A 20961-nucleotide genomic window follows, 5' to 3' on the forward strand; every position below is an offset into this window, starting at 1 on the left:
TGAATTATCCTATCCTATGTGTAAAAACTCACATACCAGTTTCCTGTGGGGTGGTATCAACAGCTGAGGCCTGAAGGCCTGGTATCAACTCTTCTGAAGCAGTTGTTTCAGTATCTGGGGTTAGGTCTGATAAAAGGAGAGTCTCTGTCATTCACTGTTTATCCTATTTTAAAAATACTGCACATGAACATTAGCATGCAGATGTTACCATTATCCTTTTTGGCATCACTTGTAAACTCCTCAGCAGTGAGATTGGAGAAGTTGTCATCATCAAAGGGGTTCCACGCTGGCTGTGTAGGGGTGTTTGTGGTGGCACCAGAAGCAGGAACATTTTTACTTTGGTCCTGTACTGCATCACTAAGATTTGGCTGAGACGGAAGTGATCTGAAAGTAAACATCAACAACAGCAGCAAAACCTCATAAATAAACCAAATAGGAGAAGCCGTAGTTGAATATTATTGAAGAAAATGTGACACTTACTGATTGAGAGCTGCTTCTTCATTAGCTCCCTGTGGCTGCTGTGAGGAGTCGCTCTCTGGAACTGCAGAAACAGCAGGAGCTGTGGCGTCACTCGGTGTGCGTTGGTGGCTTAGTTCTTCAGTTGTCTTTGGAGTAGCAGGTGGGGTCTGATCAAAAAAAGGCAAAGGAAGCCAAAATATCAAAAATCAACAACTATTTAATTTAGAAAGACAGCTAATTGTGTTCACAAGAGGAAGAATATAAAAAAACAACACATTTATTCACATTTTGAACTGACTCTGGTTGATGAGACAGAGAAACACTTTAGATCAGGACATGCCACACGTAGATTAAGGGGAAAAGGATGACGTTGACAGCTCTGCAGTGCTGGTATTTAGGCATTGTTTGAAGCTAGATGTTTGCCAGCAAGCCACTTACTGTCTCAGCTGGTTTTTGGCTGCTCTCAGTAGCGCCAGGCTGAGCCTGGGTAGCTGACGGTTGAGTTATCTGCTGCTGAGATACTGCAGGCTTGCTGGGGGAAGGCTGCGCCTCTGGCTGTTGAGCCAGGCTGGCCTGCTTACGACGAGCTGGGCGCTGAGGCGGGGCTGGGCTGGATGGGGTCTGTGCTCCTTGTTGGGAGGTTGAGCTCACAACAGAGGTGGGTGTAGTCTGTTGCTGTACTGTTGGCTGTGCTTGTGGTTGGATGTCAGCTTTGGTCACCGGTGATGCCACTGCTGCTGGTGCTGCTGTCTCTGCAGCTGGAGCTGGCTGCACAGCCTAACATGCAAAGATTTTAACATTTGAAAGGAACTGTCACTCAAAAACAGTAGATCTGCAAATAAAAGCAACTTATAATCTGTTTTGTTAACGAAGACACAATGGTCAGTGAACCTGCTTCTGTAGAGCTGCAGTCTGATTTGAATTATTTTGTGACTGAATGAGAGGCAGAGCTGAAGCCTGAGCCTTCTGTGACTGAAGAGCTGCAGCTGGCTGAGAGAGATCTAAACTGACTCCTGCAGACAAAAACACAAAAGAGCGCATTACTCTACAGTCAGTGGAGACAATTTGATCTGAATACTTGCACAGATGCTCAAAAGACCTAATGTGAAGCAACACAAACAAGTTTATTTGAATTTAAAAACAACAACAACAAAAAAACGATATAACGCTCATCAAAATGCATTAAAGTGAATTAAACAGTCTATTAAACGCAAACACATCAAAGTGATTCATCACACAAAAAAGAACCTACAGTACCTGAAGCATTGTTATAAGTGAAAGCAGAGAAATTCATTTCATAATCACTTTGGGGTTTTGGTTAGATAACTTTAATTTGCATGAGTCTTCACCTGTTTATTTGAGCTGTTCTTGTTGAGAATTGAGGTATTCAACGTGCACACAAAGGATTAGAGACATCCCTGTATTTATTCTCATCCTTATTCAAAAGACTGGTTTTCTTTTCCTGTGACAGACAGGAAAATAAGGACAGAGTGCTGTACGTACCCACAGGCTGTGCTGCACCAACAGGGAGATTAGCCCGCTTGCGAGGGGTCAGAGCAGCAGGCTGGATGGGTAAGATGCCAGCAGCAGGCTGGGTGTGGACTGCTTTGGGCCTCTGGCGAGGGGTGATGGAGGTTTCAGTGGTGGGAATTGGATCTGTCAGTCTGGCAACAAAGGGAGGATGTTGGCCTTCTTGTTAATCATGGCAAACAGTGTTAACATAATTATTTAATGAGTATCAGAATACAGATGATACCTAATTACTTCTACGTTACTACAGCTTTAATGGTAACACAGTGAAAGCAGGTCATGCTTGCCTGGGCTTAGCCTGGCTCTTCTTTGCTGCCGCAGCCTCGCTAGCTTTGACTGGCTCAGGAAGTTTGGAAGGAATCGGAGAATTCTTGTTTATGAAAAAAAAGGAAAGGCTTTACAATGAAGTCTGCACAGATTTTACAAAGAGATCTGCAATGAGAAAAATCAATGTTTCACACACGAAAAAGTTTTTTTTAACTAAAATATCATCAGGACTAACAAGTATTTTACACTCTATGAAAATAAAGAATCCAAGCTTATCTTCCTCCCACAGCGTGACAACTGGCCTGTATCCATATGTAGGTCAGGCAGAGAACCCATAGCAGAGTCTCGATGAGACAAAGTCAAGCAAATCCAAATATTTTGACTACTTCTGGTGCCAAGAGGCACTGACCTTCACATTTTGAACAGGGCACGTCCGCTGAGCTAGTTTGAAAGCAAAATAGGACACCTGGTAGATATCTGGTCTCTTGTCTGGATCTGGCTCCAGCGTGTACCCTGAAACATACCGTGTACATAAAAATGAAAGTCTCAACAAGGTAGACACCAGTCTGTTAGTAGATATGAAATTTATGCTTCTGAAATGTAAGCGGTACTAACGAATGAGGCAGTGAAGATCATAAGAGTAACGGGAATTATCTGGAATAGTGAAACTGCCATCACAGATGGCCACCTGGCTTTCACCAAAGGGCAAAGTGAAGAAGCACAGCTTGTACAGCAAACAGCCCAGTGCCTGGAGAAGACAACCACATGCATGCCCGAGAAGAGAGGAAGATAATTCATCAAATACGGTGATAAGAAAGTATTTCCCATCCAAACACCAGTTGAGATAGTACTATAAATTTGTGTATTAACATCATAGCTATTTCACAAACCTAGAGATTTTATATTTCTGTTTTTAAGACGTGTTTAATCTTTGGCTATAATATCAAACTTGCAGTACTGTGCAAAGGTCTTGAACACCCCTTTATTTCTTTAAAATTTTGCTAGGAAAATGAGAAATATGTGCGATGCTTTATTGAAACTGCAAACATACACAGAAATATAGTATATAAGGAAAAAACACAAGCCTCAAACCAAAGGTGGTCATATTTGGTATGACCACCTTTACACTTGAACACAGTCTGAAGTCAAGTTCTTTAAGTAATCTTCAGGAACAGCTCTCCAGGCTTCTTGAAGGACATTCAAAGCTCTTCTTTGGATGCTGGCTGCCTTTTTTTTGTTCTCTGTCAGATAGATCTCACATTGCTTCAATTATGTTGAGGTCTGTGATCTGGGGAGGCCAATCCATGACTGATAGTGTTGCATTGTGTTTTTAACCAGATATGCTTTTACTACGTTGGCAGTGAGGTTGGAATCACTGTCATGCTGAGAAACTTAAGCAGTTGAAATTGGACTAAACTCAGATGGTATTGAAAATATGATGGTATTTTTCTGCATTTTACAATTCCATCAATTTTGACAAGATCTCCATCACCACTGGCAGAAATTCAACCCCAAACACATTCTCCACTGTGCTTTACGGATGGCTGTAGACATTCACTGTTGTACCTCTCTCTTGACCTCTTCCATACTTTTTGTAAATAATTTCAACTACAACTTTTTTTCCTATTTCTTAAGAACACGTCTTTCAGATACTGTTCCTCTTCTCTAGTTAGTTTTTTTTAGACCTGCAGGAATCATAAACTACTCTTTTATGCCTGTGAAACTGCGTTATTTTCGGTAGCTTTGCAAACAAACGTGTTTTCTGTGACAGGCTGCTAGTAAAAAAACGATTAAATGATTCACACACAAAGAAAAAAGTCTGGCTCCTTGGAAGCAAAATAGAAATAAATGAGAGGTTGGCTCAAGACTTTTGCACAATATTGTAGTTTAAGCCAAACATTACATTTAAGTTGAGATTTATACCAGGTACCAGTATATGCTGCATGTATTAACTCATCACGACTACCGTGCATCATGAATATCACAGCAGTCTGCAATCTTCACTCACCCAGATGTCTGCCTTCGTGGTGATGATCTTATTGTTGTAGAGGTTCACCATTTCTGGAGCACGATATGATAAGGTGGTATACCTACAATAAGGGACAGCTACAGATTTTTAGTGAGGTATTGAAAAAAGATAACTTGCTTAGCACAATGTGCTTATAAATGCAAACAAATGAGTTTTGCTTTCAGATATCACAAATTAAACCTAAAAACAGAACCTTTCAATTCCACACAACGGTGAAATATTGAGAAAGTTCAAAAACATAATAAAATAAAGAAAAAAACAAAACAATGAAGCTGCTTAGGAATTTAAAAACGCAGTCAGTTTCTGTGCCACATTACCTAGAAAATGTGCAAATGAATGAAAGTTGAGGATGAAAAGAGGCACAAACTTTTTGATCTCTTCCTCCACAGCAGCCACTCCTTCAGTCTGAGGGCTCTGGAACTTGTCAGTGGCGCTACCAAAGTCGCACAGCACATAATGACCCTTATCGTGCAGGAGGATGTTCTCCACCTGCAGACATACAAGACGTAACTCACACAGTGACGTGCAGGGCTGCTTGCTTTGAGGACAATACAGGGTTTTATCGTGAAAGGAATAATTTTGGCAGTAAGCGATGAGCCACACTGCCAAGTCAAATAACGGCCTTTGTTTCTTGCAAGATCTGAGATTGAGATAATAATAAAGGTGCACTGCATCTATAATCTACACCTTCACATTATGACTTTCAGATTGTAGCCACATTCAAAACTTGCACGTTCCTCTCAATATGCTCTAAAAACTCTGTCACATATTATTTTTGAGGTTTTATCACTAAAAAAACCAAAAAAAACAACAACAACAAAAAAAATAAATCAAAAGCAAATCTGTAATACACTGAAGTCCATATAATTCTATATAATTACTGAATGACAGTAACCAGAGACTAATGAGACAGCTATGCAGCTGCTGACTGAGTGGAAGTTATTTGAAGTATTTTGACATCTACCTTTTTCTTCTCTTTATCAATCAACGCACAGCATAGTGCTTAAAAACGGAGTAAAATATTAATAGCTCTATATATTTGTGCATGTTCTCTTGTGTACCAATGATTGAATCAATCAATATTTGTATTAAAACAAATAGCCACTTTGAAATCTTTTATACTTTGTTCTAGGCCATTTTCTCACATTAATGCCAAATTCTTTTGAGTCAGGGAACATTTTCCACATTTTCCTCTGACATGTCGCACACTCCACAAAATAATCTGCCTGCACTAGTGTAGTTTATATAAGGACGGTGCCAGGATGGGAGTATCTTGACAGTAGGTGTTGGCCAACTGTTCTTTCTTAAAGCAGAGGGTACATAGCAGTGAATTACTGGCTGTTCACATATGACTTCAAAAAGCTGGGACAGAGCCTAAACTGACTTTGCTCCTGTGCACCCAACCCTGAGCTTTAAAGGTTCAAAAACTTAAAGGTTCAAAAACTGCATAAAACTTTATGCAAAAGCCAATAGCAGTTATCCTGACTCCAGTTGAGACTGGAAGTTATTCATTTGTGGAAAAAAAAAAATCAAACAAACCAGAGAAAAAGATAACTGCTGCAGTTTTAGAGTGAGTGTCAGTGGCAAAATGTGTCACCTTAAGGTCTCTGTGGATGATAGGCGTCTTGCGTTGGTGCAAACGAGAAACAGCGTCACAGGTGTCACAGAAGATCTGCAGCACCTCAGCTTCAGTGAAACCAGTCTGCAGCCTCTGATTCATCAAATTGACCACCTGACCTCCTGCAAAATACCATCCAATTAGGCAGCACATTGAAAAACAGAGGAAATTAACTAAAGAAGTATTTGATTTTACCTTGTTCTATCACAATTTTTTTCAGACTTATCGTGTAATCGTGTTTTGATTCATTTAATAGCACAACTGCACTCTAACAAATCCATCCTGAAATTGAAAGGCCAACAGAAATTTAAATTCTTTCAATAGTCAAGGCATGAGGTTTCACTTCCCTTTCAGCACTCACCCTTGCAGTAATCCATTAGTATAAGCACCTCCCATACGTCCCTCGATCCCATAGCTGTGATACTGGAGTCCAGATAACCAACAATATTCTTGTGACCAACTAGATCTTTCTGCAAGAACACAAACACAAAATGTTTCCATTTCTTTCTATAAAAGGAAGCTAACCCATTCATTCGATAAGGTCAGCGTTTTGAGATGTAGTATGAGAAGTTCATCTGCAGGGGCAGTGTCAATGGAGAGCTGAAATCTAAACTCTATTATGTAATAAAAAAAAAATGTCAAGTAGTACAGCCCAGGTGAAGCACCATCTGCTTGTGTATGAGTGTGTTTGTGTGTCTCAATGAGAGTGTGCGAGACACAAAGCGAGAAAGACTGAGATGTGACGAAATCCCTGAATGCTGGGGAAGCCCCATCTTCACAGCGAATACTGGAGTCAGTTAATTGATTAATTGATTGATCGATCATACTTTATTCATCCCGAAGGAAATTGGGTTAAGGCTGCCAGCTGTGCCAGCGCCGTCTTACCCTTCCGACCATACATACATTACACAAACATCACATGGGGAAGACAGGTCAGTTGGCTTCAGAAGCAAAACAAAGCCAACGATGAAAACAATTCTATGAAGTGTTTGTTTAATTATACAATCTGCCATGTTTTAATAATTTGAACACCTATTGCCATATATTTCTTCCTTGGTTCTTTCTGGAGTGCTGCCTTGAACGGAAAACTATACAGACTCTAACATCAAAGACAAATACAGGATAGCCATCAAAAATGCTGTCAAACTTTCCAAGACCCATAATAGACTATTCATATTTTGTGGTAGGCTACCATGGCATTAATATCTGTTTATATACTAAATATATCTATTCCCTAGAAATCTTTACTTTAGAGTAATGTAAACATCTTTATGTATAACATATTTATAGGAGATATATGCAGATCAATGTTATTTCATGTGATCAGAGATGTGTCAAACACCCATCCTTTTTTTAATATACCTTACCAATAATAAATGCTTAGAAAATAACAATTCATTAAGAAATAAACAGCCCATTAATCTGGTTATTTATATCAAACCATGAAAGGCAAATGAAAAACAGCACACTAAGTACCAGGATGGCAAATGTGGTAGAACAATCCAAACAAGCCTGCTGCAGGGTGTGCATTGCTCTTACTTATTCTGGACAGAATGAGGCATCTGTGGATTTCTTCTGAAGGACTTTTTTGTGCTTGCCTTACGTGATTTTACCCAGCATGCCAAACCACGACAGCTTAAAGTGAAAGTCTGTGGAGAAATGTTTAGTCTCAGTCACTCACCATTATTTGAATCTCGCGCTTGCAGACCTGGAGATCGTGTTCGTTGTTGACGTACATCCTCTTCAGAGCACAACGAACCCCTTGGTTTGTCTTCACGAGGAACACGATTGCAAAGCCACCTGCATGATGCAGAGAAACGACACATTTAAAATGTGCATTCAAAATAAAATCAAAACATCAATCTTATGAACCTTATCAGGATACCATGATTTTGAACATTTAGCAGACGTGCTCATTTTTAAGCCTCAATTCTTCAGCAACTGTCGAGCTTTCTATCCATGTATATTCTCACATCAAAAAGCACAATCAGCACCAAATGGCACCGCCTTATAGCATAATATCTATTAGTCATGTCATTGCTGCGGGGTTTACATAGAGGCCTACATTGAGGCCTAACCATCTGGTATAGCTCAGACCACAAATTTGCTGTGCAGAGTTTAGCTGTGGAGTCATCAATTTCAGGCAGACATCACAGCTTACATTGCATCCTTCGCTCATCATGTGTAATGGCAGTATGGTACTATACATCTGCGAGAGCATCAGTCTAGTTTGAGGGTTTAGAGCCACGTCTGGAGCGTCTATGTGACTACAGTAAAAGCTGACATCGCGATGAGCTGTCCTGCACTGCTTTCTTGTATTATATGCAGACTGGGCACTCGCCGTGTAGCTGGCAGCCTAACAGAACTGATTAAAAGCATAGATACTGTGCAGTCTTTGGTTCAGAGAGCTCCTGGTAGAATAAAGGGGTGTCTAAGTTAGACAAGAGACTTTAAGAATAGATTAATGCAAGCATTACAACAGAATATACACAGCTAATGTTCACACAAGCCTATTCACTTGCTACTGGACATTAGAAATGCACACTCAGACTAAATGTATTGGTTTAACATAACTGTTAAAACTACTTTTTAGTGGTCAGGTTTCAGGCTTCTTATACAGCACCCATTATATTATCCTGATGTTCCACGTTTTCCTGCCAATGGCTGTTCTTACAAAAACCTTGAATACAGAATCTCTTTGACAGTAAATCTTTCATTTCAAAGAAATCACACATATGCCTGACATCAGGTACATCTCCACCTGCTTGAATCACTCATCTGATTCACAAGAGCTAAAAGAAAATTGTATGCATGTGTGTTAGTCAGAGTACAGTTTGGATGAAGTAGCTTGCCTATGTTTAGCATTTATGTACCTGAAATACATAGATGCACAGCTCCATTATCCCTGTGGGAATGATACAAGGTTGCATCTCTGTTATGCGACCCATGCACTGGGCATGCAGGACAGATATCATACTGTGACATGCATAGAAGGAGACAAGAGAACGGGCAAAAAAACAAACAAATGGCATCATCTGGTCTTTGCAACCCTTTCTTACCTTCAGCAATTATCTCTTCAACAGTGACTTGGTGTCGCCCGACAGTAAAGGCTCGTCCAATGAAATTGCCGCCTGCGTGGCTGGACCCCGAGCTGCTCCCTCCTCCTCCAGAACCAGGCCCGGAGCTGACTAACTCCCGACGGGAATCAAAGAACTTCCTCATAGTGTCAAAATGACAGGGGTATTTGCGGCTTCAGATGAGCTGTAGGTCCTTGTATGCACAATTATTGCAGTGATATAGATAATAAAGCAGCTCAGACTGTAACCCTAACGAGTCTATGTGGAGCCTGTAGTGATGCCTTTATGATATATAATATTGTGAGAACTCAGGTTTCTGGTGGCAAATTTCCCATTTGCTTGCCAGATCAAGACAGTTGGTGATAGCTAGAGCCGTTGCGACTAACTGTTATGTAAGTGAATTACACCACCCAGGAGGCTAAAGCATCTCCGGAGAAAGTATTTCTTTAGCTATCAATCCAGCTGTTCACGGTCGGCTGCTGCTGACGGCGATAACATTCGGTCCATCTCCATCTCGTCCAGCCATTTTTAGGCTAGCTCAATGCTAGCTACTTACGCGCTATGACATTTCGTGTACGTTAAGGTTATCCAGGTTATCCTCTGAAGATAATGTCTTCGGGTGCGATGTAACCGACGTGTAACTTGTCTGACAGCGTTGCCAGCAAAAATATTTCCATCCTCAGCCAAGTGGAGCGACCGTTTGTTGCCACATAGCTAGCTGACCGTGTCGCTATTTAATTGCTTCCATTTACAATAAATAAATAAAAAAAACTATGATTTTAGTTGGCTAACGCATTAGCGCGATGAAGCCTCTCATCAACACAAACAAGCGTCGAATCGACAGTAGACTGAAGACTCCGCCTGTCGCAGTTATAGCTGCGAATATGTAATCACAGACTCTGACATCTACCAAAACAGTAGACAGAGGTTTCAGCCCAGCGGTATAATCTCTGCAACCACAGCAATCTTTGGCTTCCACCGTTATCGCAACATCCTAGCTGTTGCTGTTGACGAGCGGACGGAATTATGGGTATTGTAGTTCAGAGCGCAGCTGCAGCCTCCCCCTAGCTTATGTGATCATGTGACGCGATTACGTCACATCGCTCGCACGCGTGCATCCAAATGATAAAATAAAATTCAATTATATAAAGACATATTCTGCATTTATGTTTTACTTTCGATTTTATAGGTTTAATTAAAAAACAATGGAGACAAAAATAATGTCATTTTATGTTACAATTTACGTTGTGTATGTTCAATTTCATGGAATAAAGTGATTGAAAATAAAAAAAAAAACATTAGAATATATTTATAATTTACAATAGATTTTACAAGACATAAAATGTACCTGCATATCTCAAAATTTTAACTCTGAGTTATAAGGTAATTTTTTTTTTCTGCAGTGGAACAAAGCAATGCCTTGGCCGACATTCCGCGAACGCACCTCAAAACGCGAACGACCCTGCAAAAAACTGACGTCCGTGGGAGGCGCAAGAAAAACAGCTGGTAGTTATAAGCTGTAGAGTTCGCTGTACTGTGACGATCTACCTTCGTGTCTGACTTCAGGCTCAGTAGTTTTGTCTCCGGGACAGGTAAGCTATACTTTAGCACCGGTCAGTCATTTATTTACGCTGTTTTGCGGTGTGACTTTGTCAGCGTGGAGATTAGGCGGGAGCTCCTCTGTCTATCTGTCTGTAGGGTGTGCCCACTGAGTTTAAGACAAGTTAACTGTAAAGTCTTCTGTTTCCTGACTTTTTAATCGACGCGATGTACTCTTTATATTTCGTATAACCACGTCTGAACCATAGATCTATAAGGCATCGATCAATAAGTTTCAGTTTCAAGAATGTCTTTGGCACTATGAGTCGATTTCGTTTTTGAGCTTCAGCTCTTAGTTTATCCTTGTATGTGAATTCACTGACAACCCGCTTGCTCGCTTTCAGAGAATCAGAATGAGCGTGAGCAGCCCAAACAGGTTTACTAACAGGAAAACTATAATCCAGCAGTTGTTAGAACTTTTCCCCTCCATGCACGATCAAGTGCAAGAGTTTACCCTGAAAAGCAAAGCATTCGTTTGTTCACGCAAATGAGGATTTCTACATTAGGTTGCACTATTGCGCTTTGGCAACAGCAAGAATCGCATGCCTCATATTTACATTACACACCGCTAAGGTGTGGCCCTAACCCTAAGTGCAGAGTTTAGGCTCCCGTGTTTGAATATCAAATATCTCCACAGACAAATACTGGGAGATTAGTCATGTTATGTATAATTTATGGTAAAAACATTTAATGTGCCGGATCATAAGTGGATGGAAGTGAACAGGGTAAGTTGATCTCCACAGGGATAAAACCAGGTGGGAGTGTACTAGGTTTCCTCTCAGTGAGGTAATTACAGGTGTATCCAAACAAACACGTTTAATGAGATAAGCTCCCGGGAAACCACCACAGATGTAGGACACATGAGAACCTGTGACGAAACGTCGTGTGGTGGAAACCCTCTGTGAGATGATGACCTGTATACAATATTGATCAAAGGTTAACGAAGGCCACATTCAAACCTGTAACATCTTCCTGCCCCTGCAATGTAATAAAGTACTCATTGTGCATTTTTTTAATCTGTTCTTTTGTAGCTTTCAGGACTTCCAGTTTGAAAATCTACACTCTTCCTACAATGGCAGCAGTAAGTCTCTCTCAGCTGAACGTTCATGTGTGAATTTGCATCACCGGTAGGGAGTCACTGCACTTTCGACACAGCATTCAAATTAAAGACAAGTTAAAGGTTCAGCAACCCGTGATAAAGGTAGTTTATTAGATAGTTTTGTTTTGCTTAATTTTTTTGTTTTTATGTTCAATGCAAGTCCCCTAAACAAGATTATAGAGCCCTTACAATTCAATCCTGCTTTTTAAAACCGTAAAATAATCTAACACTCATGAATAGAAGAATAATTATGCATTGTAGCACATATGCCTTTGACTTTAGCATAAATGATCAATAATCAGACATACTTTATTACACATATATTTTTAATTAATTCTGTAAAATGTTTACAAATGCTCATCTGCATATCTTTACTTTTCTACTTATTGAAAAAGATAAAATTTGCGATGGGCAGATAAGCTTCTGAGAAATGGATACTGGCTTTAAAATTGGCTCTTACACAGATGTGTTAAACTAGTTCAAACAAATTGATGTCAAACCCTTCACATGTACATAGTGAGATTATTTAAAAATGGCATGAATGGGAAAAATGATTGAGTTGTACTTTAAGCTTTGTGTTTACTTATTTAATTTCTGTTTAATAGATTAATAATTGTATTTTTGTCATTTGTAATCAGATCGGAAACCGTGGAACCGTGACTGAAGCTGCTAATTTTAATCCCGACGCAGATGCCCAGAAGCTTAGAGAATCCATGAAAGGAGCTGGTGAGTGATCCAACACCATTGTCACCCACTGACCATCAGCTAAAGATATCCTTAGCCCTCTATGGAGAAAATAAATTCTCCTTGGTCTCGCCCTTCTTCTGAAGGAAAGTTTGAAAACGAATTTCAACATTGCGCAGTGCTCACGCAGTCATGGGCTATCATAGTGTTTCCTTTATAGTCCATTTGATTGGTAATCTTTTACTCTGACAGTGACTAATCTTTAACCTTTGTGTTTTGCAACATTTTCACTCCTGATAAGGAAGGAAATGAGTCTTGCTTATCATGCAGGTTGTAGTAGTAGACTAGCTTTGTCATGGATTATGCTGTTTTAAAGCCAAGCAGGGAGATACTGTGTAGGTGCTATGTAGATCCCCTCTAACATTCAGCATTTGGTAGTGTTAACAAATTCAGCAAATTCATGGAGAGGAATGTTCAAGCTGTTCGGGTTTGATACTCTAATAATCTTCTCCTGACTCTTGTTTGAGCTCCATTGGAAACAGATGGTTTCTATGGCCATGGGAACAAACAACCTTGTGTTAGGATAATCTCCAGGCCTGCAGCAGTGTCGCCCGACTCTACGGCCTACATAAAATGACCAAACCTATGCTTTTAAATGCATTTCCAGCAAAAGAAATAAATATGGTCCTTTTATTTCAAGATTGACAGCAGTTAAGATTACATAACCTGAGTCTATGAAATTTCTTTCAGGCACTAATGAGGCAGCTATCACTGAGATCCTGGCCCACCGTACTATTGCCCAGAGGCAGCGCATCAAAATTGCCTACAAACAAACAGTGGGGAAGGTGAGATGCAGCAAAAGTAGTCCATTCATAACTGAAGATGTGCCTTTGCATCTTAAATACAGTAATAATATATAAATGAGTTTGATGAACGCTGTTGGCAGTAGCAGCAGATGTGTTGCCTCTTACTCCGCTGTGTACTCTCACTGTCCTTATTTTAGGTGGGGTAAGGTGATAAGGTGCAAGTTAACCTTTAACTGCAAAGCAGAAATGAATAACACTTGCAAATAAAGGCTAATACGGAGAGGGGCTTGTGAGTTTTCTAGAAGAGGAAGGTCTGAGTCAATAAAAAACACAGACTGAACCCACATAGGTGTGTTACCCACTGTCACTTTGGTTGTTTCCTGATTATGGGGCTCAATATATTAACAAAACGGGAAGCTTGAGATCTTTATTGTATTGACATATTAAGATAATATTTATCTCCCTGCACACTGTACACACTGCACATCTGGTACAAAGTCATTAAAAGCAACTGAAAGTTCACTGAGGGGAGCTATGGGAACAGCAGAGTGAGCGGAGTTGTTGCAGTCAGGAAAAGTGAGTCATGTTGCACACGCGGACACCCACACGGGGAGGGGGTGGGGCTGAGTGGAACAAGCTCCTCTTTTCACCAAAACTCTTTCCAAGAACCACACCCTCTAGCGGAGACCCAAATGCTGTTGGAATGAGTGAAGTCATGGTCAACATAAATCCATTTCACTCAAGTGAATGTTGTAGAGAGTCTGTGTTTGTTACACTGATACAGCCTAATAAATTCACTTAAATATTCAACTTCAGTTTTTTTATATCACGACAAATCACAACAACAGTCATCTCAAGGTGATTTATATTCTACTTCCATAGTCAAAGCCCCTATAATAATATGGAGAAAACCTGAGCAATTATGCTCAGGTTTCCCCCCCCCCCTATAAGCAACCACTTGGCAACAGTGGGAAGGGAAAACTCCCTTTTAACAGGAAGAAACCTCGGGCAGAACCAGGTTTAGGGAGGGGCAGCCATCTGCCATGACCGGTTTGGGGTGAGGGGAGGGACAAAAAGACAAAAACACACTGTGGAGGGCAAGAGATTAATAATACCTAATGATTAAACAGAGAGTGAAAAGAGCTGTGTAAAGCTGTCCAGCAGCCTAGTCCTATTGCAGGATAACTAAGGAAGGATTAGATTCACCTGTTCCAACATAACTACATGCTTTATCAAAAAGGAGGTTTTTAACCTAATCTTAAAAGTAGAGACGCTGTAGAGACCTGCATCCAAACTGGAAGCTGGTTCCACAGAAGCAAGGCCTGAAAGCTTAAAGCTCTGCCTCCCGGTTTACTTTAAATATCCTGAGAGTGAAGTGCTCTATCGGGATGATACAGTACATAAGCTAGACTCTAATTATTCAACACATTGTATGTGAGGAGAAGGATTTTAAAGTTGATTCTGGATTTAACAGGGAGCCAATGACAAGGAGCCAATATGGGAGAAATGTGCTCTCTTTGTAGACTGTCAGTATTCTTGCTGCAGCATTTTCAATCATTTGAAGGCTTTTCAGAGGGTTTTTAGGACATCATGACAATACTGAATTACAGTAGTCCAGGCTAGAAGTAATAAATGCAGGACTAACTGTAAAACAATAAGAACATTCATCTGTTTCCATCCCCCTTCAGGACCTGGCTGATGATCTGTCCTCAGAGCTGAGTGGGAACTTCAGGAGTGTTGTTCTGGGTCTGCTGATGCTGGCGCCTGTATACGATGCCTACGAGCTGAGAAATGCAATGAAGGTGATTGAAGAGGTTTTTGATAGAGCTGCTAGTCTTTTAGTAATGCGCCTGCATATTTTCCTATTGTCCCCAAGGTCAACATGTATTATCTGTGTATGCAAAGTCTGTTATTTTTATGTCACACAAATTATCATTTATGTTCACAGTCTTTGAATGACACACCTCTGTTGCTGTTATTTACATACTGTAGTTTATTTTGAGCTAATCCTGCACACAGCATCAGCCCTCTGCTGTTTTACAAATATGTATTAATCCGTAACTCAACTTATATACATGTATACTTAAACAGTTGCACTGTTTATAACAGTGTGAAGTGATTTGGGGAAAATATTGAAGAAATTTACTTGGGACTGGCAACCTCAGGAAGTGGTATTATGTGACAATAACAAATATATTGAATACCGCCAGCCTTTTCCTTTAATTCCCAATGTGAGCTTACGGAATACTGATTTATTACAGGGGGCTGGAACCGAAGAGGCTTGTCTCATCGATATCCTCGCCTCAAGGTCAAACGAGGAAGTAAAAGTCATCAACGACGTCTACAAGAAAGGTAACAGTGTCACCTCGTCAGGTCTCCCTACCAGCTGGTACCAATGATATATGATATTATGTAGCACCAACAAAACTCTGTGTTTTGTTAGGAGTTGCAATGACCTCCTTTATTAGAAAACACTGGATGCTGTAAATTATTCATAAAAGCCACTGCTGCTCTCTGTGTGGCGGTTTATTGTTGCTGAATTGTTCCTCTGTGGGTGAAATGAGAGTAGCTGGAAAGTATTTATAAAGTGGTTTTCAGTAACCTTGCCTTGAGTGATTTGTCTGCTTGGTTGTGTTTTTCTATAGAGCGTAACAGTTGGAAATTTTAGATTAAAAACAATGAATATTAACTGAACGTGAATGTCAATATTTGGCTTCCGAATCTGTTTTTTATTTTTGTTTTGTTTGAATCTCATAGAAATCTGGATTATGGCTCCCTTTTAAGCCTGCAGTAAATATTATTCTTCCCACGAGCTGTTGTTCATAATGTAGAAATCTGAGAATCTACTATATTACTTATGTCTAACACGCCTCCTGCGGTATAAGCCATCGACAAGAATCCTCCAGAGTGCTCAGTCTTGATCTACTGTATGGCTAATATTTACATGAGAAGCTGTTATTAGTGCTGACGGTAGTTTGACACATTTAATGACTGACTGAACTAGTTGAGCAAGTAGCAACTTAACAGCATCTTTCCTACGAGTACTAACAACCAACAGAGCCTAATGTACCTTTAGTGAACTGCATGTTTAGTGGTAAGTGTAATTTTAAAATAAAAACTAAAAGAGTACAATGTCACATGATTTTATGTCTTTTTTTTATTAATGGCAGAATATGAGAAGAAACTGGAAGATGCTGTAACTGGGGATACATCTGGAATGTTTCAAAGGGTTTTGGTCTCTTTACTCACGGTGAGCAAACTGTGACCCACAACCTTTTTTATAGTGTTATTCAGTGTGCGAAACACTGGCCAGAGACGCAAAAGTAGACAAGCAATTATACCGTCCAGACCAACTGAAGTTTCTAATATTTCCAATGCTTATCTGAACTTCACTGTATCTCCAAACCGTGTTACAAAAAAACAAAACAAAAAAAAAAAGTCATTTGTTGAACATTTTCTGATGTAAGTGCCCTAAATCCTCATCCAGCAAACCGCTGTTCTGTTCCAGTTTGTTTACAAAGCTTTAATCAGACGTCTGATCAGTTACAAAGCTGACATAAGTGAATATTTATCTATTTTGCATTTTTATTAAACTGTGTTAATCCAAAGAACGGACACTGTTTGACAGCTTTAAGTTAAAATTCATAGAAAATAAACAACAGAAAAATAAATTCGGCTTGTTTTAAAATTTAGAACCTTTAGCATCTTAGCAATCAAAAAAGTAAGGAAACCCAAACATTTTGGACTTTAGTGTGATATTTGCATGCAGCATCGCAAATACTACCATTGTCAAATGGAACAAAGTCAAGCTGTGTAGATTATAAGTATGAAGTATTAACCTCCTGGTATTTACTAGCAGGTTCAGCCGTACTTGTAAAATGTCAGTTGGACCTTTATCGAATATCTATTCTTCAGGGAAGAGGAAAAATGAGCCACTTCTGCATAATAAAATAACCAGTTAAGATTACTTTTTTCTGTTGCTTAATCTTGTACGCACGTTCTCTTGAGCTGACGCATCTCCTGTTTTGCAGGCTGGACGGGATGAAAGCACCAATGTGGACGAGGCCCAGGCTATTCAAGATGCCAAGGTAAAGGTTCAGGTCATAAGGGAAAAATGGTGTATTTAACTCGCCTGTTACACAGGCGTAGAGACTGGTTGACAACAATTTTATGTCTGTGATTATAGGAAATCTATGAGGCTGGTGAGGCTCGATGGGGCACAGATGAGGTTAAATTCCTCACAGTGCTTTGTGTGAGGAACCGAAACCATCTGCTGCGAGGTACTATAAGTGCTTGGTGTCATGTGAAAATACTTTGCATTGCCTTACTTCCTTAAATTGGCCACCAAAGGAATTTCAGTTAATGATTATATCAAATTTATGACCAAAATCACTTGTTAAATCACATAATCTTTTAATTAGTGAGTCATCAGGTCACTATTGGCAACTTCCTTATGAATCACGTTATGTCCCACTCCAGTGTTTCAGGAGTATCAGAAGATTTCTGGGAGAGACATTGAGGAGAGCATCAAGAGGGAGATGTCTGGCTGCCTGGAAGACGTCTTTCTGGCTATAGGTGTGTCTTTTCAGTTACGTACGTGATCCTTCAGATGAAGTCTAAGATACACGTGGGTTCAAATTAGCACAGAAAATAAATAAATAAGCAAGCTTACAATATTTGCTGCTGATTTACCAGGTGGTCTGTATAAAGTTTATTGCAGAAACACAAAAATACACTGATCAGTTGACACTAAATATTTAAAAATGCACAAAATGAGGAATTGCAGGTCGACTTAAGGCCTACTCTTCAGTCACAAGAGATCAAATAAATGCTGCTGTTCACAATATTTTTTTAATATATTAACCAAGTAGAATAAATAGTTTTTCTGCATCATACACTACGATTTGCATCTCATGTGCAGTGATTTGTTTTCTACTTTGCAGTGAAATGCATCAGGAACAAGCCGGCTTTTTTTGCTGAGCGATTATACAAATCAATGAAGGTAAATATTTCATGCAGTAATACATAGCTACTTTTCTTTCTTCCACTTCCAGTTCTATCATAAAACAACCACAAACATAAAGAATTACTTCCATTAAGTGCTACTGTATGCAAAAGCCTCCTGTCACCCCTCATTTCTGTATATTTTGCTAGGAAAATGGGAAATGGATTCAGAGATTTATTCAAATGTGTTCAAACATACATGGAAATACAGCATATAAGGCAAAAACAGAGCTTGTGCAATTATAATGAGCCTGCAAATTCAATATTTGGTATGACAACCTTTATGCTTCAACACAGCCTGAACTCTCTCAGACAGTTTTTCTTGTAATTTCTTTAAAAAGTCTGCAAGTATAGTTCAACTCTGGATGTTGGCTGCCTTTTGTCCTGTTCTCTGCTTCATTAATGTTGAAGTTGGACCTCACCATTAATGGCTTCTTGACAGCTATTGAGCTCATTTCTGATGAGGGTATGGCAGACAATAGATTGATCAGCTGAAGGGCGGGATGTATCTTTCAGGTCCTGTGGCACATGGCCCACTATGGTATATAAAACACTTTTGTTTTTCCTTCTTCAAACAGCACTTGTCTAACATTCACACACTCTAAAGAATGCATCAGGGGAAACTTGGAGTTCAATATCTTTCCCAAAAATATTTAGCCATACAGACATGCATCAAACCACCGACCACTCAGTTGGTAGACGACACCCTCTACTTCCTGAGATGCAGCCAGCCTTGCATCAGGTCTTTGTTGGATTTTTTTTTTTAAATTTCTTAAGGACATGACTTTCAGATACTATTGATCTGATGTAGATGGTTTCTTAAGCCTGCCACTTTTTCTTTTGTTCTCACAGTTGCTGGCATGCTGAGATTTGCCCAGGTTTTAGCTAATAGCACCTTGTTGGTCCAAAAATACAATTTCATGCCTGTCAAACGTTGTTATTTTTGACATTACTATTATTATTATGTTTTTGTAGGTTCAAATAAAAGAAAAGGAGCAAATTGTGTTTTTGGAACAAACACATTTTTTGTGACAGGCTGTTACTGTAGCCTGTCACAAAATGCCTAAAGACAACAATTTAAACTTGGTTCTTTGCTAAGCTTCCCTTAGATTTTTTTTTTTATGCTTCTATAATTCATAATTTCGTGTTAAATGGTTTGAACAAACAAGCAAACAAAAAACATCCCTGTGAAAGTGGAAATGAGTGGAAAAATCAACCATTGTCCAAAGGAAAAAATCTGAAAGACCTTCAGAGAGCCTGAATAATGATTGCTCAAAACTACTTTGTACAAGGAAGTCGGGCTTCTTGTAGGTAGATATAAAAATAAAAGTGGCTCAAGATTGTTGCACAGCACTGTATGCCATAATATATTATGAACTAGGCCAAAAAGAAATCAGTCCGAGGCTGTTATAGTCTGCGGCAGAGTCCAGTGCAGTACAAATACAGTTTTTGTTTCTCTCTTTCCAGGGCCTGGGCACTACAGACAGTGTCCTTATCCGGATAATGGTAGCCAGGGCTGAGATTGACATGTTGGACATTAAAGCACAGTTCATGAAGATGTATGGAAAAACTCTACACTCCTTCATCAAGGTGAGGCACCGAAGAAAGGGGACGGTAACGCCCTTTCGTCAGCAAAAGCTTTGCAATACTGGGGTGTAATATATGCACTTCTGACTTTATGTAATGTCCTTATGTTGTTTTGAAATGTTGCAAGACAATATTTAAGATAATTTTGGGGGGGTTCAGAAGCCTTGAAGTTGTAAAAATATGTTCAAATTTTTCCTTTTTACCCCCCGTAGGGAGACACATCTGGTGACTACCGCAAAATCCTGCTCGAGCTCTGTGGAGGCGAGTAAAGAAAATCTCACTCCAACATTCAGCCATGCGTTTACTCTGGAATCTACAATATTGGCTTTTTTTTATTACAGTTTGTTCATCTGTGCTTTTTACATTTCACTGTGCCTTATTTGACGCTTTCTAAAAACAATTAAACCAAAGATCAGTGACCTGTGCAGAGATTTCTGTTTTTTCTTGTCCTTGTTGTTGATGCTGTGTTAAGGATTTATTAATTGCATTATAGAGGGTGAAATTTATATGCTTTCCACATAAAAGCAACACAAAGATGGATGTTGTTGGCATCTAGCTGTTTTTACAGTGCAGCATTTTCATTACCATCTAGTCAATGAAGTCCATTTGTTTAATTGGTAGCAGTTCCTCATTTGCTAAGTCAGCCCTTTATCATTTGATTCAATTACTTAACAAGATGCTATCTTGATTTGGGAGGCAGTACATGCTCTAATCAGGTTATCGGGAATGTCACATAAAGTATAAACTTACAGCTCAGTGTCTGAACAATTGGCCCAGGTAATGCTGTAGTGTGCAGTGGTCAAGGTGAACACTAGGTGGAACCAAAACAACTCCAAATAGGAGCTGTGGGCCCATAAAAGTCAAGCCAATGAAGAGGCCTCTTTAAACTTCCATTCTCAGCTGCAAAAAGAAAAATGCCTGAAAAATGCCCCATTGCTTACTTCATTTATGACCTCATGGTCTCAGTCACTAGTTTCAGTTCTTCTTCAGTGAAGCAAGACGTTCATTTTCTTACATTTTGGTCACTTCTAATGCAAAATGGATGAAAAAGCAGAGTATGCTTTATGGCGGTCCTAGTGAGTGATCAGTGTACAAAACGAGAATGCACTGGTCTCCAGATCCATGACATCCTGACATCCATATTTTCTGTAATGTTTGTTTGCTCCCTGGACAATCTGGTGGCATGTTCAACCGTATAAGCG

The 20961-nt window shown here is 39.6% G+C and overlaps 2 protein-coding genes across 3 annotated transcripts in view; one reads left to right on the forward strand and one right to left on the reverse strand.

Moving 5' to 3' along the window:
* Nucleotides 1–10024, reverse strand: part of aak1b (AP2 associated kinase 1b) — a 22075-nt gene extending 12051 nt beyond the window's left edge. The window contains exons 1-15 of one of the 2 annotated variants that reach the window (XM_005934629.3): nucleotides 8963–10024; nucleotides 7585–7703; nucleotides 6265–6373; nucleotides 5883–6025; nucleotides 4653–4774; nucleotides 4265–4346; nucleotides 2872–3004; nucleotides 2666–2769; nucleotides 2277–2359; nucleotides 1963–2123; nucleotides 1351–1472; nucleotides 898–1236; nucleotides 481–626; nucleotides 209–384; nucleotides 37–126 (exon numbers count right to left, since the gene is read on the reverse strand). In XM_005934629.3, the coding sequence (XP_005934691.1) occupies nucleotides 37–126; nucleotides 209–384; nucleotides 481–626; nucleotides 898–1236; nucleotides 1351–1472; nucleotides 1963–2123; nucleotides 2277–2359; nucleotides 2666–2769; nucleotides 2872–3004; nucleotides 4265–4346; nucleotides 4653–4774; nucleotides 5883–6025; nucleotides 6265–6373; nucleotides 7585–7703; nucleotides 8963–9125 (2092 nt within the window). In that variant the 5' untranslated portion in view covers nucleotides 9126–10024. The remainder of the gene's footprint in view (nucleotides 1–36; nucleotides 127–208; nucleotides 385–480; nucleotides 627–897; nucleotides 1237–1350; nucleotides 1473–1962; nucleotides 2124–2276; nucleotides 2360–2665; nucleotides 2770–2871; nucleotides 3005–4264; nucleotides 4347–4652; nucleotides 4775–5882; nucleotides 6026–6264; nucleotides 6374–7584; nucleotides 7704–8962) is intronic. The other variant, XM_014337556.2, reaches the window with a different exon arrangement.
* Nucleotides 10025–10415: 391 nt separating this feature from the next.
* anxa4 (annexin A4) lies at nucleotides 10416–20184 on the forward strand. The gene is made up of 13 exons (XM_005934630.3): nucleotides 10416–10572; nucleotides 11611–11660; nucleotides 12317–12404; nucleotides 13113–13207; nucleotides 14857–14970; nucleotides 15430–15520; nucleotides 16339–16418; nucleotides 17200–17256; nucleotides 17355–17448; nucleotides 17648–17743; nucleotides 18112–18170; nucleotides 19640–19762; nucleotides 19972–20184. The coding sequence occupies exons 2-13, from the start codon at nucleotides 11652–11654 to the stop codon at nucleotides 20026–20028; spliced, it is 963 nt and encodes a 320-aa protein (XP_005934692.1). The 5' UTR covers nucleotides 10416–10572; nucleotides 11611–11651; the 3' UTR covers nucleotides 20029–20184.
* The last annotated feature ends 777 nt before the right edge of the window (nucleotides 20185–20961 follow it).

Source organism: Haplochromis burtoni, unplaced genomic scaffold (assembly GCF_018398535.1).
Source record: "Haplochromis burtoni strain Fernald_Lab_line unplaced genomic scaffold, NCSU_Asbu1 Contig_182, whole genome shotgun sequence".
Taxonomy (NCBI): Eukaryota; Metazoa; Chordata; class Actinopteri; order Cichliformes; family Cichlidae; genus Haplochromis; species Haplochromis burtoni.